Genomic DNA, 22,722 nt, shown 5'->3' with positions numbered 1-22,722 from the left:
AAAAAGACAATACTTGGTCTTAGCAGGAGGTCTCTGTTTTCCTGCCTAAAGGAAAGGTGCCTGAAGCATTTGTCCCAAAGAACAATGAGGTTGGGAGTTGCCAAAAGCCAAAAATAAATTCAAAGAAAGCTGACAACCGTGCTAGAAGCTCAGAATGATAAAAACACACAAATGCTTATAGAATTTAGCATAGGAAATTATTCTCTAGTCTTATTACCAACGTATAGACAATCCTGTGTCTCATGTACAACACTTTCCTTTGACTCATTATCTGGTTTTTGACCCTGCTCTATTCTAATGCTTCTAGATGTCTAGCTCCCTATGCCAAATTCCTATTTACTATTCTTAATTTGTTCTTTTGAGCCAGAGGCAGTAGTATAATAAAGATTTGGATTCAAAATATGGAAGAATTTCTAATATGTCTAACAATGTAATTGATTGTCTTTCAGAGTCGTAAACTCCCCATCAATAGACATATTCAAACAGAGGCAGAGTGACTATATGCTAAAAATTGTTTTTTTGGGAGGAGTTTGGAACTAGATAATCCCATCATATGGATACACAATATTCTGATTCACTAAGAGTTTTAACATCTCCCTCTACATACAAATTTTTAGTAGGAGGGCATCTTTAATTTAGCAATTTATTTAGAAGAATGATGAATGAATCAATCACTAATGAACATTTATTAAAGACTTACTACATGTCATGTACTGTGCTGAGTGATTTTGATACCAAAACAAAAAAGGTAAAGACATTTCCTATGCTTAAAGAGGTCTCATTCTAAAGGTAAAATGAATACCAACTGATGAGTGATAAATAAAACTTGATGGCATACCTACACAGTGTTGGTAGAACTCTGAATTGGTCTAATCAGCTGGAAAACAATTTCAAATGATACAAAGAAAGTGACTAAAATATGCAAACTCCAAGACCTCAAAAAACTTACTGGGTATATGCCTAAAGAAGATCATTCATTAGGAAAAAAATCCTGTATACAATGATCCCTCACCTATTGTGGGAGTTACATTCCAGAGACCCCAGCTATAGGTGAAAATATGCAAAGTAGCATTTTTATATTTTTTAAATATATATTTTAAGGCTTTATAAACCCTTTCCACTCTCCTACAAACCTTTTCCACACTTATATTACACTGAGCCAATCAGTGTCCAGGATATAGAACACAGTGCTGTGGTTGGTTGCCTTTCATTCCATCAGTCAATAGTGTGAGATGATAAGTGTAACTCCTGTATATGGAATTGGATATATACACACATTTTTTTTAACCCCAGATACAGCGAAACCCTGATAAGTGAACCGCGATATAGTAAGGGATAACCGTATACCAAAATATTTATAGTACCAAGGAACTTGAAACAAAGTAAGATGCTCATTGATATTACTATACTATAAAAACCAAAAAGAGAAAGAGAAAAAAAGGGAAGAAACTTATAAACTGATTAAAAGTAAAGAAGTAGATTTAAGAATAACAATACAAATGGCAGCAACAGGAAAACAATTCAAATTGCAATGAAAACATAATGTGATGCATCTTCCTCTCTTTGCAATGGTTGGTGAGCAGGAATATGTAACATTGCAAATGTCAGATTTTATCAATATGTTTATAAGTTTTATTGAGCCTGATTTTTTCCTCCTTTTTATTCTTTGTTACAAAGGATTTTATTCTTCTCAAAAATGTAGGTGGTGTAAAGACAAAAGATATCAACAAAATCTATTTTAAAATACCTACATATATAGATGTACATACATATAAATTACTGTAAATGGATGGAATATATAGCTTTCAGCTCAAGAATTCATCCAACTCAAATCTGCTTATGTGATCTTATGATCTCAATAATGTGATACTGGTTTAAACAGCATAATAATAAAAAAGGCAGGTTGGCCCCTTGAAATGCTGACTTGAGTTGTTACCCTGTGAGTTAAATCATAGCTATTATTCCTACAGATATTCAGTAGGGATGAACTGTTAAAGGGTAGCTTGGTTAGGTTAAGAAAAAAGAAACAAATAATGAATACAAAATACAAAAGTAAATTAAAATTCAAAAAATCAATAAACATTTATGTGATCTAAATTAGACATGCCATATACTGGCTCAAGTAAAAGCAATGGGGTATGGTGGTGGATAAAGTGCTACAACTGGAATTAGGAAGATTTGAGTTCAAATTCTATCTCAAACACATACTAGTTGTGTGACCTTGAGCTAATGTGTCTTTGAACAAGTCAATTAACTTCTATCTCAGTTTCCTTAACCACAAAATGGGAATAATAATAGCACCTATCTCTCAGGATTAATGTGAGGCTCACATGAGATAACATTTGTAAAATGTTTTGTAAAAAAGCCTTATAGAAATGCTACATATTCTTATTTATAGTATATCATTAACACAATATTTTTGTAATTATGTTTTTATTCAATTATTGATATATGCATTATATGTTAATATATGTTTACAATAACATAATATTATTAATGTTATATTATTGTATTGAAGATGTAATGTTGTAAGAAATAGGGTGAATAGTTACCCCAAGGAGTTCCCCAATAACTTTTTAAATTGTTGCTTACTACTTAAGGACTGCTTTATTGCTAAATATATTGGCTCTACTTTGAGGATTGAGCTCTTACCTAAGAAAGAGAACAAGTATTTATATAACATCCCATGGGCCAGGCACTGTGCTAAGCACTCTTACAACTAACTTATTTGATTCTCACAGCCTAGCAGGTAAGCGCTACTATTATTATTCCTATTTTATAACAGAAGGCACTGAGGCAAACAGATTTCAAGTGATTTGTCTAGGGTCATATAGCCCTAGTGACCATATTTGAACTCAAATCTTCCTGATTTCAGGCCTAGAACACTGTGTACTATGGTACCCCTTAGTTGCCTCTAAGGATTCCAGAAAGACTGGATGCCATACTTTGATTTTAAGAAATATAATTTTAAAAGACCCAATACAAACACACACACATATGTGCACACGCTGTATTTTAAGAATTAAGTTTAGTATGAGCTTTTAGTTTTATATATTAAGACAAAAAAGGCAGAAGAAAGTTAATTGGCAATTAATACAGAAAGGGAAAGACTAGTTGAGAATGTCTTGTAGACACATGTATGGAACTATTAAAATTCCTCCTCTTCGGTGACACTATTCAAACATATTTCAAGAAGGCAGTGCCAAGTTCTAATTTATTATGATCTCAGAGCTTATCTAAAGAATAGGCTATGAAATTCTAAGATCTAAGAATTCCTTGCAAGCCAGAGCATGCAAAACCTTCCTTATATGCTAAAGCTTTTCACTTGGTTTCCTTTTTGAGCTTTAAAATTTTTATTAATAGTTTTTGTTTTTACATCACCATTTCCAATTCTATCCCTCTCCTCACCCAATCCAGCAAAAATCTTCTTGGCTCACTTGTTACTTCCTCCTAATACTACTATATTATTCCAGGTAAAACATGACTTGCATTGTAGTACATAATGTGTGACTGAAAAGACTCCTAGATTTGGAGACAGAAGAGCTGCATCAAACCCCTACACTGATATTTACTACCTTTTGCGACTTTTGTCAAATCACCTCCCTTCTAGGAACTTAAACATCCATCTTAGTTATGAACAAGCTCATATCTGAAAGTCCTTTCCAGCTCTAGATCCTCTAATTCTAGAGAATCTAGTGCCAACCACAGAGAAGTCTAGGCTGTGTTTAGGTGGGGGAAATGGGGCAAAAACATCAATGTCCCGGCCATCAAAAAAAAAAAAGCAAGTTCAGATGATAATAATTTGTGGCTTATACCTAAAATCTAAAATTTTTAAATGATTCCCAATTACGTTTGACCCTCTTCTATTGATTATGAAGTTATCTGTTAAACAAATGAATATTTTTTAGTAGGTACCTATGATTGGCAATACACTGTTAGAGGCTAGGGATGCAAAACACATTGTAATGTCCATGAATAAATAACCAAAATTCTATGGATTTTAAAAATACAGTAATTAACTTACATTTAAAAGAAAACAGGAACCATGTTACTGATCTTTGTATTTCTCCTGGTACTTAATACAAAAAGTAGGCACTTAAACATTTGTTAAATGAACAAATTACAAAGTTAAAACAGCAAATACATTTCCTTTTTCAACCAGCAAATGTTACTTGAAAAGTAAAAGTCAAGATCATGACCAAGGAATCTTTTTTATAACAAAGGTAAAAGAACTATAAAAATGAGGGGTGGGGGGAGAAAAATCAATCAAAGAAATTAATCTATGACTGCTTTAATTGCATTTATTTTAAAAAGGAACAATATGTTTAAATAATCTGCCTTTTTAAATTAAGAACTAAGAGAAAAATGCCTATATACATGCCAAGTACAGTATATGAAACTACAAATACTGTTACTAAAAATCTATTTAACTTTGTTTAGACAGACACTAACAACTTGATGCAAACTATCAAAAGTACTTTATATAAAAACTAGATGTCTTCTGAGACCGAGTCATGTGTGTGCATTGCTGAAGTATTAGGCAACATAGTTTAATAATTATTGTTTAATATTAATATTATAACTCATATTTTATATATTTATGTTATTTATTACTAATATTACTATCATATTCAAAGATTAAAAGGCAGCTAAGTTGCTCAGTGGAAGGAGTGCTAGGCCTAGAAGGAAGATTCATCTTCATGAGTTCAAATCTGGTTTTAGACATTTACTAGCTATGGGACTCAGGGCAAGTCACTTCACTTTGTTTGCTCCAGTTTTCTCAACTACAAAATGATCTAGAGAAGGAAATGGCAAACCATCCAGCATCTTTGCAAAGAAAACCTCATATGGTGACATGAAGAGTTGGACACTAGTGAAATGAATGAAAAAAATTTTATGGCACTCCTCTAATCTCGTCTAGCAACCTTATCAAAAAAGGAAATAAAAGGCATGACCTTATTGATAAAATTATTTTGAAACCTTATGATTAATATATCCTTTACTACATGTTTGTTAATCAGCCTTTTAATAGCAAGTTTTAGCTTTTCTGACCTAGTCTTTGGTGGGAAGACTCCTTAAAAAAAAAAGTGAAGAAAGATCTGCCATCAATGAAGTGAAAACTAGGTCATATAGCATCAACATTCACATAGAGACCCAGGAAGAGATTTCAGAAAGTGCAGTCTGTAAGTTCTATAGAAAAATCTATAAACTTGCCATGAAAAAAAAGCAAACTACAAATATGTAAACTGGCACTAATCCTAATGCTGGCTGACAATGAAGCAGGAAATGTTCCATACTGCATCCAGGCATATTTTCCAGAAAATGAAATTAGAATAAAGATACCACAAAGAAACTACAATAATGCTTATCTTCAATCACTTTAAAAAGCTAAATGTCAATGTGGATGAAAGCTAAATTGAACTTTGTTATTACAATGAAATTATTAAACTGAATCATGATAACAATGTAGACATGTTCTAAAGTTTTGCTAGGAATCTAGTCAAGCTCCAGAGTCTGCCAACTATGAGACTGAGATTCACTGAACTTAAAAAATATATATATATATGCTTATACTTCCAGTTCTCTTGAACCTATATTTTGCTTCCAAGCTGTGACATTTCTATCTTTGGTTCTTCGGTCCTAACCCAAGGTCAACTATTTTAGTGATACAGATCTTCTATGTTCTTGAACTCTCAATTTTCTCTTGCTCCTTTTAGGTGCTATCTCTTTCATGGACAACTTTCCTAATCTCCATGTTTAAAGTGAATCCAACCTCTTTGAAAATTGGAACATCATATATTTTCAATATATGACATTAAAAAATCTTGGTGACAGAACTAGAGCTACAACTTTATAAACTGACCCAACAGAAACTAAGTTTAACCTTTTATCATAACTGAAAGCCAATTTCTATAAGTGATCCAGTCAACAATGATTTATTAAGAGCCTCCTCTGTGCTAAGCACGTGCCAAGTACAGTGCATGCAACTACTTTAAATGCTGTTACTAAAAATCTTCCACATCACTTCGCTTAAACAGACACTACTTGATGCAATGTATCAAAGTATTGATGTAAAAACAAAACAAAAAACTACATTATATGGACTTAATTTGCTATTTTTGAAAGCACATATACCAAATGGTTTCAGTCCTTTGACCCTCCCTGTTCTTGAGGACTGAAAATAAAAGTATAGTGTTATCAGAAAATTATTAAAAATAGTAAATTTATAATATTAGAATTTGTATGTTTTAGAAGTTAGCAACACAATATATTCAGTTACTACATGATTTCTACTCTATCCATATAAGCTTTATAACTAGAATATCATTATGTTCCTTTTCTTAAAGATAAGTCACATAAACTAATAAATCAAGTATTCAATATTTGATTCTCTCCTTCATTATAAATTTGTAGAGTTCATGAAAAAATTAATCAGTAATATATTTTAAAACAATGTTTAAAATGAGATGAAAGTCAGGAGAGAAGAGAAAGAGGATGAGTAATATAAAAATGTAGTTAAAATACTGATATTCTAATTTTTCATAAATCAGGAAAAAAAAGCCCTAGCTGAACTGAATTCTGGAACACCAAAACCAGAATTGAGCTCGAGTTTGGTCAGTCACTTCGGTCAAGATATAAAATAGTCAGACTGGATCACATTTGGAGTAAGATTAAGACCTTGGCCATAAAATAACATAAAACACAAGTGGATACCCAGATAGGTAGGAGGGAAAATCCACTTACCTACAAAGAGTTTTTATTACCAAAATTAATTGTTTCTCCTATTAAAAGAAATTGAATAATATAGGAGGACAAATGGCATATGTACATACTTAACTGTACTAGGTAGACAATGCAAAACCAAAGGTATGAACTTATACTTTTTTTCTTTTACACAATTTAAAGGATACAAAAATACTTATCTAATTTAGAAAAAAAATTTGTTATAATATTCTACTAAACTTAATGTGTATTAATGCTGGGTACCAAACAATTGCTAAATAGCCAAAAATCTAGCAATTTCACACTTACACCATGACACTTTTTCTAATGGGCTTCTCATCCAAATCTTCATCTGAGCTGCTGTCAGTTGCATCAGAGTCTAAACCCTCTTCAACATGAGACAACAACCCTGCAGCCGATAGTGCAAACTTCTGAATTTCTGCAATGGTGCACTTCCCAAAACCATTTTTGGTATCTTTCCACAAATCATTCTCTGCATTAGATATGCAGACTTCTGGTTTAATTTCGGTGCATCTGTGGAAACTATTGTCCAGAATTCTGGCAGGTTCATGAAAGATTCTCATTCTTTGGGACTGATGTTTCATAGAGAATTTCATTTGTTGACCACAGTGTTTAACAACATGCTTTGCCAGGAGCATCTGCAAATGTTTCTGAGTTCTTTTGGCTTGGCTAAAGAGAATTTTTTGTTTGCTTACACAATGAAGTAAACGAGCATTTACTTCTTCTTCTTTCTCAGTGGCAGGGGAGCTAATAAGTACATTTGTGTGCCCAGGCCAAGCTTTCTTTTGGGCACACTGCAAAAAACTCTTTTTACTCTCAGTACCAGTAGCTTTATCCAAAAGACCATTCTTTTGGTACCATTTACAGTTTGGAAGCTCTATGTTTTCCACACTACTGACTTTGGTTACACTGGAATCCAAAACACTTGGCAAATCAGTTATGCACTGACTTGTGGTTTCTGATAAAGGTTCCTGTTTGATGAAATCTTCAGAATTAGGAGGACAAAGTCTACTGAGCCTAATGCTGGTGCCATTTCGCAGTGTATTTTTTAGCTTATTGCCATTAGGGTCTCCTAATTTCTTTTGTGTATAATTTTCACTATACATATTTAATGAAGAATTAGAACTCATTAGAAAGACAGTCTGATAATGTTTTGAAGGCTGAGGAGAGCCAAAGTGTTTCAAATTCACAAAATTAGTATTAAGGCTAGGTTCAGGAGTTGGAAACCCCAGCATTGAGCAATTAATCTGTGTAATGGAGTCTCCCTTTAGTTTTTCTTCAACAGTTCCTGGACTTTCCATACAAAGTACTGTGTCAGACTCCATGGTTCTAGATAAAGAAGATGACAAGTGGATACCATGTCCCTTCATTCCGGCCTCTCTCAAAGCTGGGGTCATGGCGACTCCTATGGGTAATTGCAGGAAACCTGGAAATAAAATAAGAAAATGAGTAATGAAATATTTACACATTTAAACAGCAAGTTTTTACACTGGTTCATAACTTTTTCTGGACATAGTGCTGCACATTTCTGATTTAAAAGAACAGAATGGAGTTCCTTCTCCTTCTAACTCTCCCTCACCCTCAGCTTCTTCTATGTTAGTCAGACTTTAGATAGTTCATAAAGGTGGCAGTAAGGACAAAAAAGTACTGTTAATTTTGTTAGTGAGGCCCAAAACACCCACCCAACACCTAGACATCATATACATATTTATACACAAAACAAATTCTCAAGAAATATCAGAATGAATGAATTAATAAATACATGAAGGTTAATGAAGACATTTGTATTTAAACAAACTTGCATCAGATTCAAAGGAAAAAATTTCTACCTCTGAATCTAGGTCCTTACCTTGGATATGACCTTTAATTATATAATTTCAATAAATATCAGAATTAAATACTTTTAGACCTATATATTTAGTTGTTTTACTCCTACATTGATCACTATAATATTCAGTTTTAAAACTTATTTTAATCACCTGTACTAACATCTAAAACTAAAAATATTCTATTACAATAGTAATCTTCACTAAATATACAGACCATGAAAATAGTCTCAATTTATAAATATATCAATCAATATATCAATAAATCAATATATTTTAACCATTATTAGAAACTCTCCCATTCTCAAGTGTACATATTTTTCATAATAAAACCCATGACTAAACAAGAATTTCTTTTATTGCATAACCAACAGATAGTCTAGCCTTTGCTTGAGATTTTCAAATGAAAAAAGAAAGTACTAACTATTGAGGCAGCTATTCTATTTCACTTTCAGACAGGTCTCATTGTTAGAAAGGTTTTTTATTATTATATCAAGTTTAAATTTCCCTCTCTGCAATTTCCATCTCTTTATCCTTGTTCTGCCCTCTATGGCCAAGAATAATCATCCATCCATGAGATGACTCTTCAAATACTTAAAAGGAGTTATTACATTTCCCCATAAGTCTTCGCTTAGCATCTCTTAAACATCTTCAGTTCCCTCAACTGATCCTAGTATGGCAAAAACTGGAGGCTCTTCATAATTCAGGTTGTCTTCCTCTAAGTACATTTTGCTTGTCAGAAAGAAATACTTAAAATCACAAAATATTAGATCTGGAAGGGGCTTAGGCAATTATCTAATCCAACACTTTCATTTTATAGATGAAGAAATTGAAAAGCTTCTTGGTTAGTGGCACAATCAAAACTAAAACCCAGATTTCCTAACTCCTAGTCCAGTGGATGCTTTATACTAATTTACACTACCTCTATAAGATTTATCTAAGATGATTATTTTAACAAAACACAATCTCTCATTATGACAGGAGCTATTAAACTTTACCTTAGAGGAGCTGCTAGGCACTGGCATTTTAGAGATGACAAAATCTATACAGCTTCTAGCCAACATATTCACAGTAGATACTAATACTTAAGTATACAAACAAGCAAAAGATTTCATAAAAAACCTGGTCTGATATGTAAGGAAACACATCTTAAAAAAAAAAAAAGGCTGTCCAATTAAAGTCCAAAACAAAAGAGACACAAAAGCTAAATTTTATCTAATGTATCCAGGAATGAAAGTAATGATTAAGAATCTCTCCATTGGATCCCTGAAAATGATCCCAGAAGGGCCCCCAAATAATCCCAGATTAACCTCCCCCGTGTTACCAGTGTCTGGAGCTACTTCTCCAACTCCCACTAGCACTGGTGGTGGGGTCTTCAGAGAAGAGTTGACCACTATTACTCTCACCTTGCTTCAGTTGTACCCCATCCAGACATATATCCAGGCCTTCTATCCTCCTCCTCCTGTTCTACCTCGCAAAACAAAAACAAAAACCACTCAAAAATAACCTCAAGCTTTTTAAAGATGTGTGTTTTCACACATATATGTTTGTATTCATATTATATATTATATGTGATTAAATAATAATTATGTATTATTTGCATAAAGGTATAAAATATGTGCATATAGGAATTAATTGAATCTAGGATTTTACAATCCCTCTACATTTGGATTTTGAATTATCAATAAGTAAGAGACATCTAGATTTTGTTTTGAGCACATATATTCTATAGCACCAGTTGTCATACAATATATTGAGAAAGTCTCTCCTCATGCCTTGAAATGTATAAGTTGCTTTTATTTTTTTACATTTTTAGCATATAAAATAGATCAAAGCATAATAGGATTATAGATTTTAAAGTACACACATTCTTAAATTAAATATTGCTAAAACATTCTAACAATGGGTGCCTTAGAATAGATGTATATGTACACATACATATATGCTCAAAACAAAATCTAGACTTTCCTCATCAATTAATACTTTAATTCACAAATTCAACAGTATTATAAAATCCTAGATTTAGTAAACTCATTTTATTACATAATCATACAAGAAAAATTCAAGTTTAACAAGAAGTCTTCTGTGTATTCAAACTTCTACCTTGAATAAGAAATATTCATGTACATTAAATGAGCAGATATTAGGAATTTACTTTTTAAAGGTTTATTACACCATATGGAAAAAATTCCAAATCCCAAATAATAAAAATGCAAATTCAAACAATTTTAAGGTTTTACTTTCCAACCATCAGACTGGTAAATATGACTCAAATAATCATTGTAAGAGGTACCAAAGAATGGGCAAACCAATACAGTATTGTGAGAGGTGTGATTCTGGCCAACTATTCTTGAAATCAAAAGACATCAAACTATATAAACCCTTTGATCCACAGGACCCAAAGGGACAAAAGAGATCCATACGCACAAAAATATTTATAGCAATCATTTTTGTTTCAAAGACCTGGGAAGAGGCTGCCCATTAATTGGAGATATGTAATTTCACCCATTTCTCTCTCTCTCTCTTTTTTTTGTAGATGAATATGTTTGTGTTTATTTTTTAAGAATTACCCAAAAGGGGGGGGGGGACCAATCAATTTCCAAAGCAAGTCAGACAAGAAAGTCCCAGTTTTATTATCACCTATATTTTCTAGAGCAAGTAGTATAATAATGACTACTATGAAGCATTGAGTTGCTGAAATATCTTTTAAATATAAAAAAGATTAGTGCCCAAGGGAATATGCTAACTATTATTATATTCTAATTATGTTTATTTGGTATGAAGTATAACAATTCTTAGATGACTAGATTACTCAATTCATTAAGTGATATTATAGGGAGTACCAAGAATGTTCAATTTACACAACATATTGAAAAACTCAGAGTTTCTTTTTAAAAAGGCATAGTCTTTTTTTTTTTAAACCCTTACCTTCTCTTTTAGAATTAATACTATGTATTGGTTCTAAGGCAGAAGAGTGGTAATACGGGCTAGGTAATGGGGGTTAAGTTACTTGCCAGGGTCACACAACTAGGAAGTATTTGAAGCTAGATTTGATCCCAGGACCTCTTGTCTCCAGGCCTGGCTCTCTAATCACTGAGCCATCTACCTGCCCAGGGCCTAGTCTTTCATATATACTTAATTCTTGATTATTAGTGTTCAAATTATGTACACGCTTTTAAAAAGAAGTTCTTTGATGTCCAACTGGATCCTGCAGAATCTCTCTCCAGTGGTTCTTCCCAATTCTGAGTTCTGCTGTTCCAATTATTATCACCTTTGATAAATATTTATACTCACTGAAAATTCATCCTAAATTTGGTATTAATCACAATGCTGAAAAAAAAATCACAATCCTTTCTTCCTCAAGGAGTTTAGTTCAATAATAAAGAGAGCTTCAAAACCCAAAATTCAGTCCTACAGGTATTCATTGAAATGTCTACAATCTGTCAGGCATTATTCTAGGTGTTAGAAGGTAAAAACACAAAACTAAAACCTCCACCAGGGATTGATATTCTATTGGGGGAAAACTACATAAACACAAATAAGTAAATACAAAGTAATAAAAGGAGGGATTCACTAAAACCTAGGGGAATCATGAAAGGCCTCTTGTGATAGATAGCAATTGAGCTGAGTCTTGAATAAAGGACAGGATTCCAACAGAAATAGAGTGAAGGCATTTTGGGAATGAGAGATAGCTTGTGCAAAAGCACATATGTGTAACACAATATCATTAATACAATGTCATATTGGGAACAGCAAGTAAGTCTGATCAGTGAGAACAAAGTGTGAAATGGGGAAGACTGGAAAGAGGCGACAGAGTAGTGATGATGAACCTTAGAACCTCTTAAACATCACATGCCATGCCCCCCCTCCCCAAGAGACTGAGTGCCCTTCCTTACCCCAGAGGAGGGAGGAAGAAAGAGAGGGGAGGGGCAGCATGGTGGAGAGGGAAAGGGAGAAGCTCCACTTGAGTTGCTCTGCCTTTCTAGTAACTAACTGCCTGGAATGGCATGCATGTCTACAGAGAGGTCTCTGTGTGCCATCTCTGGCACATGTGGCATAGATTCACCATCATGGCTATAGAGAGTCAGCTTGTAAAGACTTTAAATGCTAAAAAAAAAGGAATTTGTATTTTATCCTCTAGAAAATGGGGAGTTACACAGAAACTTTTTGAACAGGGGCATGATATGGACAGAAATGTGATTTTGAAATGTTAATTAGACAGCTGTGTGAAGGTTAGATTGGAGAGGAGAAAGGTTGGGTGTGGAGAGACCAATTATTACCAATTGCTATTACAATAATTCAAGGAAGAGATAAAAGGGGATTGAATTAGGATGATAATGTATGACTAGGAATGAGACAAATATGGAAAAAAATTGGCAATTGATAAGATACAGGGAATGAGGCAGGAATCTGAAGAATGGAAGTATCTTCCACAGAAATAAAGAATTTAGGAGAGATGATTTTAGGGGGAAATATAATGAAATCTACTTTTTAAAAGTTCTATCCAAGCTTCCTATAGAAGACAGAAATAGAATTATTGACCAAAGAGGAAGAATACAGGTAAGAAATAAGGGAGAAGCCACATTGAAAAATAAATTCTTCATGACTATTCTACTTGGAAATTGGATTATCTAATTACAAGTAGATTCTTGAAAATGTAAAGTGATTTGTGATTTGAACAAATGTAGTTACTCCCTCCACTAACAAAGGTTCTCCTTTGAGGAGTCATTATGGTTGTGGAGATACCACTAAATTCCCAAAGACTCTGTCAGTAGAGTCCAAGTTCTAGTAGAGCCTGCAAAACTAGAAAATACTTCAAATTTTGGCTTAGAGATGGATTGTACCATCTAAGAATAAATCTAAGAGCAAAAAAGTTTATCAGAGGATGAGGTACTAGATGATAAATATTTTGGCTCCAGAAACTTATGAAACTACCTATGGGTTGCTTAAACTACAGAATATCAAATTAAATGTTTGGAAACTATAATGGTACTCTTTCAAAGAATAAAAGAACGATCAAAACACTGTCAACTCTATGCCATGTGTTTTGACAAATAATGAGCATATAGATAACTATATTTTGGCAATTACTCTTTAACAAAAGAATTCTATAATTACATTTGGCTTTAGGTTAATTAAAATCATTTGCATCAGGCAAATACAAAAAGTTTTCAGTTTTTCTTGGTAACATTAATAATTAACCTTAAAAATATAAAAACTGGCTATAGATAATCTTCAAACTGGCAATCTAGAGTCAATTTCACTATGCCCATTAGAGAAGTGATAAAATTGATGAGGTTGCATACTTCATAAAATTCTGAAAAGGGCTTGTCATGCTCAAGTTTACTCTTATTATAAACAAAGTAAAATTTGTTTAATTAAAAACTAAAATGGTTCATTCATTGCTTCAGACATAAATTCTAATTCTCTTTTAATTTATGCTTTAACATAGGAACCATTCTTTATGAGCTAAAAAGAGAATAATTATTTGCACCTTTAAACAAAACCTCTGTTGCTTCCAAAATGTTTCCATTAGTTAAGAGAGTATATTTTAAAAATATTAATATTTTAGTATTTGTCTTTAATCAAATGAAATCTGGCAAACTGCCAACATGGAATATTTTGTCAAATGTGTACTGTATGGGTTGCCTAGACCTAGAAGAAAATACGGTATTAATATTTACTAGATTGGGCTTGATATTTAACAAGGAAAAGCAACAATAAAAAAGTAACAAATTAACATTTACTGAGTTGGGCTTGATACTTAACATAAGTAACAAAAAAAGTTAAGAATCAAAGTATCTTCTTCATAAAAAGTAGGTGAACTTTTTGCAAATTTTCTAGGAATGTTGAAAGCATACCATTTAGTTTAATGATCTTAAACCTATACTAAGATATATCCCTAAGAAAATTCACATTTAAAGGCAAATTTCAAATTTTTGTTTACCTTATTATAATAAATCTGTGATTTTTTATAGTCTACTAAAGGTTTTTTTTTTTTAATTTTCAATCCGTAGATATTTAAAACTCATAGAATTGTAATGTGGATAATTTTAGACCACCACTAACGTGTAGTTTTAAAAAAGAGAAAGCTTTATTTAGGAAAAAGAAAGCCAAGGCACTTGCCTGAATTTTTAGAAGCTCAAGGATCCTACAAGGATTTATATGTGTGTATGTGTATGTATATATACACTCTACTACTGAGATATGTATACATCTTTCTCTTTGACAATTTTCCTTTAAAAAAAGGAATAGAAAACAGAGTTTAATTTATAGGCTAATAAAATAAAAGGGAAAGCATTTATGCAGATTATTGCCTTCCACAGTTGCTCAATAGGAACACGTAAACATAGTACTACAGTGTCACATTTTCCAGATTTCTTCATAGAACAATTTGGAAAGTCTCAACGTACAGGAGTTTGCTACAATAATTGGAATGTCCTGGATGTTTGTAGTTGGCTCAGTTCTTTAAAAGTTTGTAAGTAAGAGTTTATCTTAGTGAGAAATTTTATAACTAAGAAATTCTTCTGCTTAAAAAAAAAATTACCTTAAAAGGAATTTCTCTTTGAAACTATGGGAATTCAATTAAAGATAAAACAGTTTGGGTGGTCACATAAAACATCAAACAAAATATATTTCGAGTATATCTAAATATTTTGCAGTTATCAGTGCATGACTTAAAAACATGACTAAAGAATCAAGTTATCTACTTTATCACTGTTAGTATGTAAACCTAGATACAACAAGTTTACATTTTAAAGTTCGTTGCCAAATCAGCTCAGCTAAATACTTTAATCTCAGATTAATTTTATGTGACAGAACATGTAGAGTACAGCAACTAAAAATATTAAATGTGGGCCTCATAAATATGTCTAACAACCATTTGAGAATTAGGGGAGAAGAGTTTAGGATTAGGTACAAAGTCATTATTAGAACAAATAGATGATAAGAGTTAATAATGGATTTTTTAAAAAGAGGAACATTCAAAACTATTCTCTCAAATAACATAATATTTAATAATATCTAAGATTTATATAATAATATCTAACAACTCTGAGGTTTTCAAAGTACTCTACAAATGTAACCACATTTGATCCTCATAACAACCCAGCAAGATAGTTACTGTTTTTATCCCCATTTTACTGATAAAGAAATTGAGACTGACAAGTTGCAAGCTAGTTGATGTCTGAGACAGAATTTGAACTGACTCCAGTACTGGTATTCTATCTATTTTGCTACCTGGCTGTCTAATCTAAAAAATGTTTATATCCATTTGCAGGTAAAAAGAAATGCTAGAATACTAAATAAAATGAAAATTTATTAAGATTCTAAGAGTAACTTGATGGTTTAGGAAGAAATTTTGAAGTTCATATTACCAAAAAGCATTTTATTCATGCCTGTATGGTACAATAATACCTTATTTATCTCAGATGAGTGACATAAGGTGATCCTTATAAATCAATTCTCCAAGTAACTGAAGCTTGCCCTTTTAGATAACAATATTTCACATTTATCTACCATCCTAAATAGAATATTGAACAAAATTTAAACTTTTCTTGATGTCATTGTTAGGAATATCAATTGTTATACTGTATCAAAAAAGAAAACCAGTCCTTAGAGTTAAGAGAAGTGTTATTAAAATGGATTATTCAAATCAGTGACTTTGTTAGTTGATTCTGCTTCTTCCAGTTATTCCGCTTATCACTTTTTAACTGTCAACTTCTCAGTGTTAAGCCCTTAATCGACTTTCAGAGCCTGGCTCCTTTTAATCTATAATCCTAGCCACTATGTTTAACAAAAAAAAAAAATTAAGACTGAGTCCTAAAGATGTTTCTAGGCATTTCCTGTATTTAAAAAGTATATAGATGGACTTTCTTGACTTTTCTTCTCAGAGCAAGTTTCAGGGCTGATTTTCTACCTCAGTTTTACTGAGACTAATGGAGTCTGCTTTCTCCGGTGCCTCCCCAACCAGCTCCTTCACCCCATGGAGAGCTTCAAAAGGAGGGAATCTCAGCTTGGGACCTGAGTCAGTGATTTCTCTATATGTGGGAAACATTCTATGTTCATCACATCTCCCCAGTTCTCTTTAGGTGAATCTAAAGCTAGTACCACAAGCAAGTTTAATCTGATCCACAGGCACCAGATCTCCATGTATTTATTAAGCTAAATTATTCACCAACTGGATTCACCCTGAGGTCCCCAGTGCTTACATAAATACCTCTGCTAATACTGGCCATCATTATCACTTCATCATTACATGGAGCATGGGACCTTGCAACCAACTACTTCCCATCTAGTACTTTTCTAAAAATTTCTTTTTAAAGGAAGTGGGGACCACATCTGTGATTTCATTCTTGTAGGGCATTCCTGGTATAGAAAATCCTACCATCAAAATAGATGACTAATATCTCTTTAATTTGTAGTCTTAAGAGAGTTGCTTGAGGCACTAATGGGTTAAATGACTGTCCATGGTCACATGACCAGTATGAGAAATAGGACTTAAACTCAAGATCTTCCTTACTCCAAGAATGTAGCTCCCTCTCCACTATACCACACTGCTCCTCTTTACCTAGTCCTATTATAACATAATGTACCTCCTGCTCCACTAATATCTGTGATTGAAAAAGCATTGTCTCCCAATGCAAAGACCTCCCTCCTTCCATTCACCTCTCCTTGTCTTCTCATCCCTATTCAATTCAACTCTACTCCTCTCAAATCACTTTCATCCTCTGCCCTCACCTTCCATCATATGATGAACCACTCGAACCACTCATTCTATGGTTAACAAAGTCCCCTGCATTCTGGATGTCTTCATTTTGTACTCTGTCCTTCTTGCATTCATAAACAGAAACCTAGCTACTCTAGAGGACACCGAATTCTTGACTTCCCTCTTCACTGTTATCTATTCCTTTCTATGCCTCTCCTAAACACTGAACCTGAAACAGTTGGCATATGAAGCTCTGCATTGCCTTTTACTTCCTCTGATACCATCAGTCAACAACCTTTTCTCCTTTGATGTTGATTCCTTCCATCTATATAACATAGTCCAGATCCTTATGACTATAATATACCAGCCAGAGGCACTCTGCCTCTTTACCAAGAAGTTCAATACCTGGGGGCAGTTGGATAGCTCAGTGGATTTAGAGTCAGGCCTAGAGATGGGAGGTATCTGGGTTCAAATCTGGCCTCAGACACTTCCCAGTTGTGTGACCCTGGACAAGTTACTTAACCCCCACTGCCTAGCTCTTACTGCTCTTCTGCCTTGGAACCAATACACAGTATTGATTCCAAGATGGAAGGTAAGGGTTACAAAAGAAGACGAAGAAGTTCAATACCTAGCTCACAGTATCCCCTTGGTAGTCTATATAACATGACTTAAAGCTCAAAGACTATCTGTAGGGAGCTAAATATTGTTACTGAGTCATATCTGGTCAATACCCTCATTTGGGATAATGGGTGTAATATTTGTTTCTTGGCATTCTGTCATCTAGCAACATGTGGTACCTACATTATACCCTATGAAGCTATTGCTTATATCCTTCAACATGGTTGTATACAATATTTCTTTATCCTGAATTCTTGCCCTGCATTAAGAGCTGTATATTAGAGATCTCTTCCAGGATGTCCCATCAACATTTTAAAGATGATGTTTGTTACATTAAAATTTTATTTTCTTTTATTTGGTAACATATGGTATCTATTTGGTCTCATTTCTAGCTAAAGGCTATGAACATTTTTATTTTATTTATATTATTTTATTTGTTTCTTACATTAAAATTCCCAGGTATCTTGATTCTGCCTTCACAATGCCCCTCAAAATGCTTTCTTTTTATTGTGATGGCCTCCATACTAAATCAGACAAGATCAGGACCACTACCCTGAATTACTACACTATCTTCCATCAGTCCCCCTGATTCAGTCACCCTTTATTTAACATACAATTTCGAAAATACTATTTATAAGGCACAGGTCTGATAATGTCATTTCTCTGCTCAAAAACTTTCCAAGGCTCCTGAACTAGAGTATTTCTAATATAAAATACAAATTCCTCAGTCTGTTAACATTTTGGGACTTCCAATCTAGCTCCAACCAACCTTTCCAATCTGACTACACATTATTTCTCTTGATGAACTCTAAGTTCCAAATAAAACTACAACATGAGTTTTTCCTGAACTTAATCATCTCCCATTTCTATGCATTCACATAGGCAATTCCTCATATCTGCAATGCACTTGTTCCTTCCAGGCTCAGCTCTTATACGATGAATTCCATGGAAACCCCAGTCATTAATGTTCTCCCCTTATCATACCTCATATTTCACTTGTGTTCATGTTGTACACATTTTGTAAATCCTTAAACAGACAGTAAGCTCATTGAGGAAAGGAGCTATTTTGTTTTTGTCTCTGTGTTCACAGCATCTAGCTGGAAATGAGACCAAATAGATACCACATGCCACAATAACTGTCCATATTCTACACCACAGAATTTGAGAGAAATCAGGCCATCTTGCTAGAAATATTTGTAAAATTAAAACAGAATCTAAAACCTTTTTCGTATTTGAAGATAAATATATCCTGAAATAATTAAGTAAATATAAAATACTTTTAGGAAGGAATAGCAACAAACAGAATGATCAGAAGAGTCTCCTAGACAGAAGGTCACACCTGAGCTGGGGATTTCAAGGAATTCTCAAGAAGGAAGCTAGTGGTACTAAGAAGTGGAGGTAAGGAAGAACACTACAGGTATGAAAGCTAACCCTATTCAAAGGAATGGAACCACTAGAGAGTGGAATTGAAAGGGACCTCAGTTGCCATATAATTCAACACGTATCTGAATAGGTATCTCTTCTATAAAATACCCAATTTATGACCATCCAGCCTTTGCTTGAAGAACTACAAAAAAAGAACTCCCATTACCCCCTGAGGAGGTCCACTCCACTTTTGGGCAGCTGTAATTATTAAGGTGCAGATAGCTAGAGTAGATAAAGTGCTGTACCTGGTATCAGAGAAACCTGAGTTCAAATTTATCCTCAGCCATTTACTAACTGTATGACCCTGAGCGTGGGGCATGTCAATTAACCTCTGTTTGCTTCAGTTTCATCATCAACCTTCCAAGGTTGTTGTAAGGATAAAAATAATAATATTTATGAACCACTTTGCAAACCTTAAAGCAATATGTAAATACTAATTATGATGATGATTAACATCATTCTCAAATTTGATTCTCTGCAACTTTTACCTATTGCTTCTGCCCTCTGGGGCCAAAAAGAAAAAGTCTAATACATCTTCCAAAGGATAGCCTTTTAAATACTTTAATAGAGCTATCATATGTTTTCTCAGTGCTAAAAATTTTCAGTTCTTCATATGATATGGTCTCAAGGTTCTGGTATGGTGGATGAAATCAGAGGACTTTGGTTTAAATATCAACTTTGCCACTACACATGATGGTAGGCAAATCACTTCAAATTTTCCAAGCTTCAGTTTCTTCATCTATAAAATGACAGCTTTAGACTAGAGAGCCTCTAAGATACCTTCCAGCTTTAGATCTGTAAGTATAAAGTGGTTAGGAATGAGAGTACAGAGAGAAAATATTTTCATCTTAGTTTGTGTGAACTCTGAACCACAGGAACAACAGAAGCAAGAGCTAAGAGTCTGCCTGCCTGCCATAGCATAAAGGAAGAAATAGTTGCTTAGTTCCCTACCCTTTGGATTCTGTGATGACTGAACATGATGTCTGGAATTGAAGAAAAGTATTGGGCAAATAGCAATAACTAGGACATAGATTATGGCTGTGGTTGCAGGGAAGAAAAAAATAAAATGAAAGCCAGTAAGATTTACCAATAGATCAAATAAACAAACTAAAAAGAAGAAAGGCAGCTAAATTTCAATGGAATTTAGTTAAGAGACCAACAAATGATATTTGAGGATTCATAGTCTCTTTACAATCCTGTTAGAAAACTTTATGAAATGTAGTAATAAAAGTGCTATGTTACTTGGTAACTTCAATTATACACTATATGCCAAGGAGATGCCTTGCTTAAGATCAGAGATAATGTACTATTTATATCTCTAAAGAGTCTAGAAAAGTTTTATACATATAGTAGGAAGTTGGTACATATTTACTTAATTTTCAGACTCTTGTTCAAAGAACTTTTATTTCAGAGAATTTTCCACCACAACTAGACATGCTTTTTTGGTCCAAAATGTATATACTTTTTTCTATGATATATATATGTGTGTGTATATATATATATATATTCTATGACATAAAGAAAAAAGGAGCTTTGTCTTTCAGGACTCTATCTATAAATACCTCAAATTGGGGTTTTTTGTTTAAAAGCAAACATCACCCATAAGTCAGCTGATCCATATTCCACATGACCATTATCAAGTTACAAATGACCTAGTCAGTGAAATACTACATTCCCTTTTCCCCAAACCTATCAAGTTTAGGGTAGACAAAAAAGGAAATGCCTATAATGAAAACTAAACACCAGTTTGCTTGTTTAGTATAAATTCTTAGGCTTTTAGTAGAGTACTAGTTCACAGAATCTGGAGCTATTAGTGATCATCTAGTCCTATACCCTCATTTTTAAAAATGAGAAAACTGAGGCATAAAAAGTAAAGCAACTTGCTCTCCAAGTCTCACAGGGAGTAAGGAGAACTAATTGAAGCTCAGACCCCCTAATTCTAAATCCTTCCTAAGCTTCCACCTTACCACACAAGGAAAGATAAAAAACCTCTGCCAAAACACTGGCTAATTTTTAATATTCTACTTTGATGGCAAGGTCAGACTATTCCTTCCCAACCCCACTTCCTACTGGGGGTGGGTGGGTGGGAGGATTACATTTACTATTCTTTCCATTTACAAATACAGGCTCAATTCTTCTAACAACTCCATTCTAGGAGTTTGTCCAGGCCAGGCTATGCAACTAGGAAAATAACGACCCAAGGGAACAACACATGTATTAAAGTTCAGAATATAAGATGTTCCTTTTCATTTTCACTCACGCTTATACATACATACACACACACAGAATCGCAGACACACAAAGTCACTGCTGCCACGGCCACACCCTCCTCACGTCTTAAAAAGAGATCCAGAACGGTTAAAGATAGAGGATATAAGACTGGTACCAAGGAAGGAAAGAGGAGGGGAAATACGAGGGGAAATACAACCACGTGGTATGCTTTTTGCGCACGCGCCAGCCAAAACAAAAGCGATGCAGGGCAGACCACGCCCCCTTCTCCACGTGACCCACAGCTGGTCCGCCCCAGCTCTCAGCCCCGCCCTTCTCTTTCCCTCCTCCCCGGTCCCCTCCCCTCAAGCTCTCCCCAGCCAGTTCGGTTTTGGCCGTTTAAATTGGGCTCCGGTCCCGACCCCTCCCAGCGAGCGCGAGCTTCTGCCGGGGACCCTGTGGCTAACAGCCCCAAGAAGGCTCGGAAGTTGATCGGGCGGGTCCCCCTGCCTCCTGGTCAAGTCTCCTCCTGCCCCGCTTCTCCCGCCGCCCCTCCCCGCGCTGCGGTCCCCGGCTTCGGGTGCTCCCCGCGCCCCTCAGGGACGGCAGAGCCCTCTCCCCCTCAGTCCGACGCGGAGACCCCGGGCCACTCGCCTGCTGGGGCGCCCCCGCTCCCCGCCGCCTCTGCCGGCGCACCGTCGGTCCGGCCGTGGTGGGAGCTGCTGAGGTGGTCTCTGGCCGCCCGCCGCCTGCCCGCCTCCCCCCCGCCCGGGGCGCCGCTAACTCTCTCCTCAGCTCGCCCGGGCCGCCGCCGCGGTTTAACAGTCCGCTGGCTGCCCGCAGCTCAGGACGGCTCGGGGGATGGAACCTTGCCGGGGGAGGCGGGGCCCGGCACGGAGCCGGCCAATCGCAGCGGGGGAGGAGGCCGCACTATGCAAATTAAAAGAGATGAGAGGTGGGGGGGGAACCCCGGGGAAGGAGGCGGGACCTGCAGGAAGCATTTCGGAAGTTCTGGAACCCTTCTGGGAGTCCGATTCCAGCAGCGCTGCTCCCCTTCTTTCCCTTCTCCCAATCTGTGCATCATCCTTTCCCTGACCAGATTCGCAAAAGGTTGAATAGAGTTGCTCCTCTGCTTCTGCTGTAGAATGTCGGGTACCCGACAGTGCCCTCCAACCTGCTCAATGTAAAAGTAAG

General features: G+C 35.0%; 1 protein-coding gene across 5 annotated transcripts in view; it reads right to left on the bottom strand.

Annotated features, from left to right (window-relative positions):
* KANSL1L (KAT8 regulatory NSL complex subunit 1 like) overlaps nucleotides 1-22,375 on the bottom strand; it is a 128,495-nt gene extending 106,120 nt beyond the window's left edge. For 2 of the 5 annotated variants that reach the window (XM_056808131.1, XM_001364488.4), the window contains exons 1-2: nucleotides 22,183-22,371; nucleotides 7,033-8,170 (exon numbers count right to left, since the gene is read on the bottom strand). In XM_056808131.1, the coding sequence (XP_056664109.1) occupies nucleotides 7,033-8,141 (1,109 nt within the window). In that variant the 5' untranslated portion in view covers nucleotides 8,142-8,170; nucleotides 22,183-22,371. Of the gene's footprint in view, nucleotides 1-7,032; nucleotides 8,171-9,976; nucleotides 10,141-22,182 lie in introns of those variants that run through there. The other 3 variants (XM_056808134.1, XM_056808133.1, XM_056808132.1) reach the window with 3 other exon arrangements.
* Between the last annotated feature and the right edge of the window lie 347 nt (nucleotides 22,376-22,722).

Source organism: Monodelphis domestica, chromosome 8 (genome assembly GCF_027887165.1).
Source record: "Monodelphis domestica isolate mMonDom1 chromosome 8, mMonDom1.pri, whole genome shotgun sequence".
Taxonomy (NCBI): domain Eukaryota; kingdom Metazoa; phylum Chordata; class Mammalia; order Didelphimorphia; family Didelphidae; genus Monodelphis; species Monodelphis domestica.
This window is presented reverse-complemented; position numbering and strand designations above follow the sequence as displayed.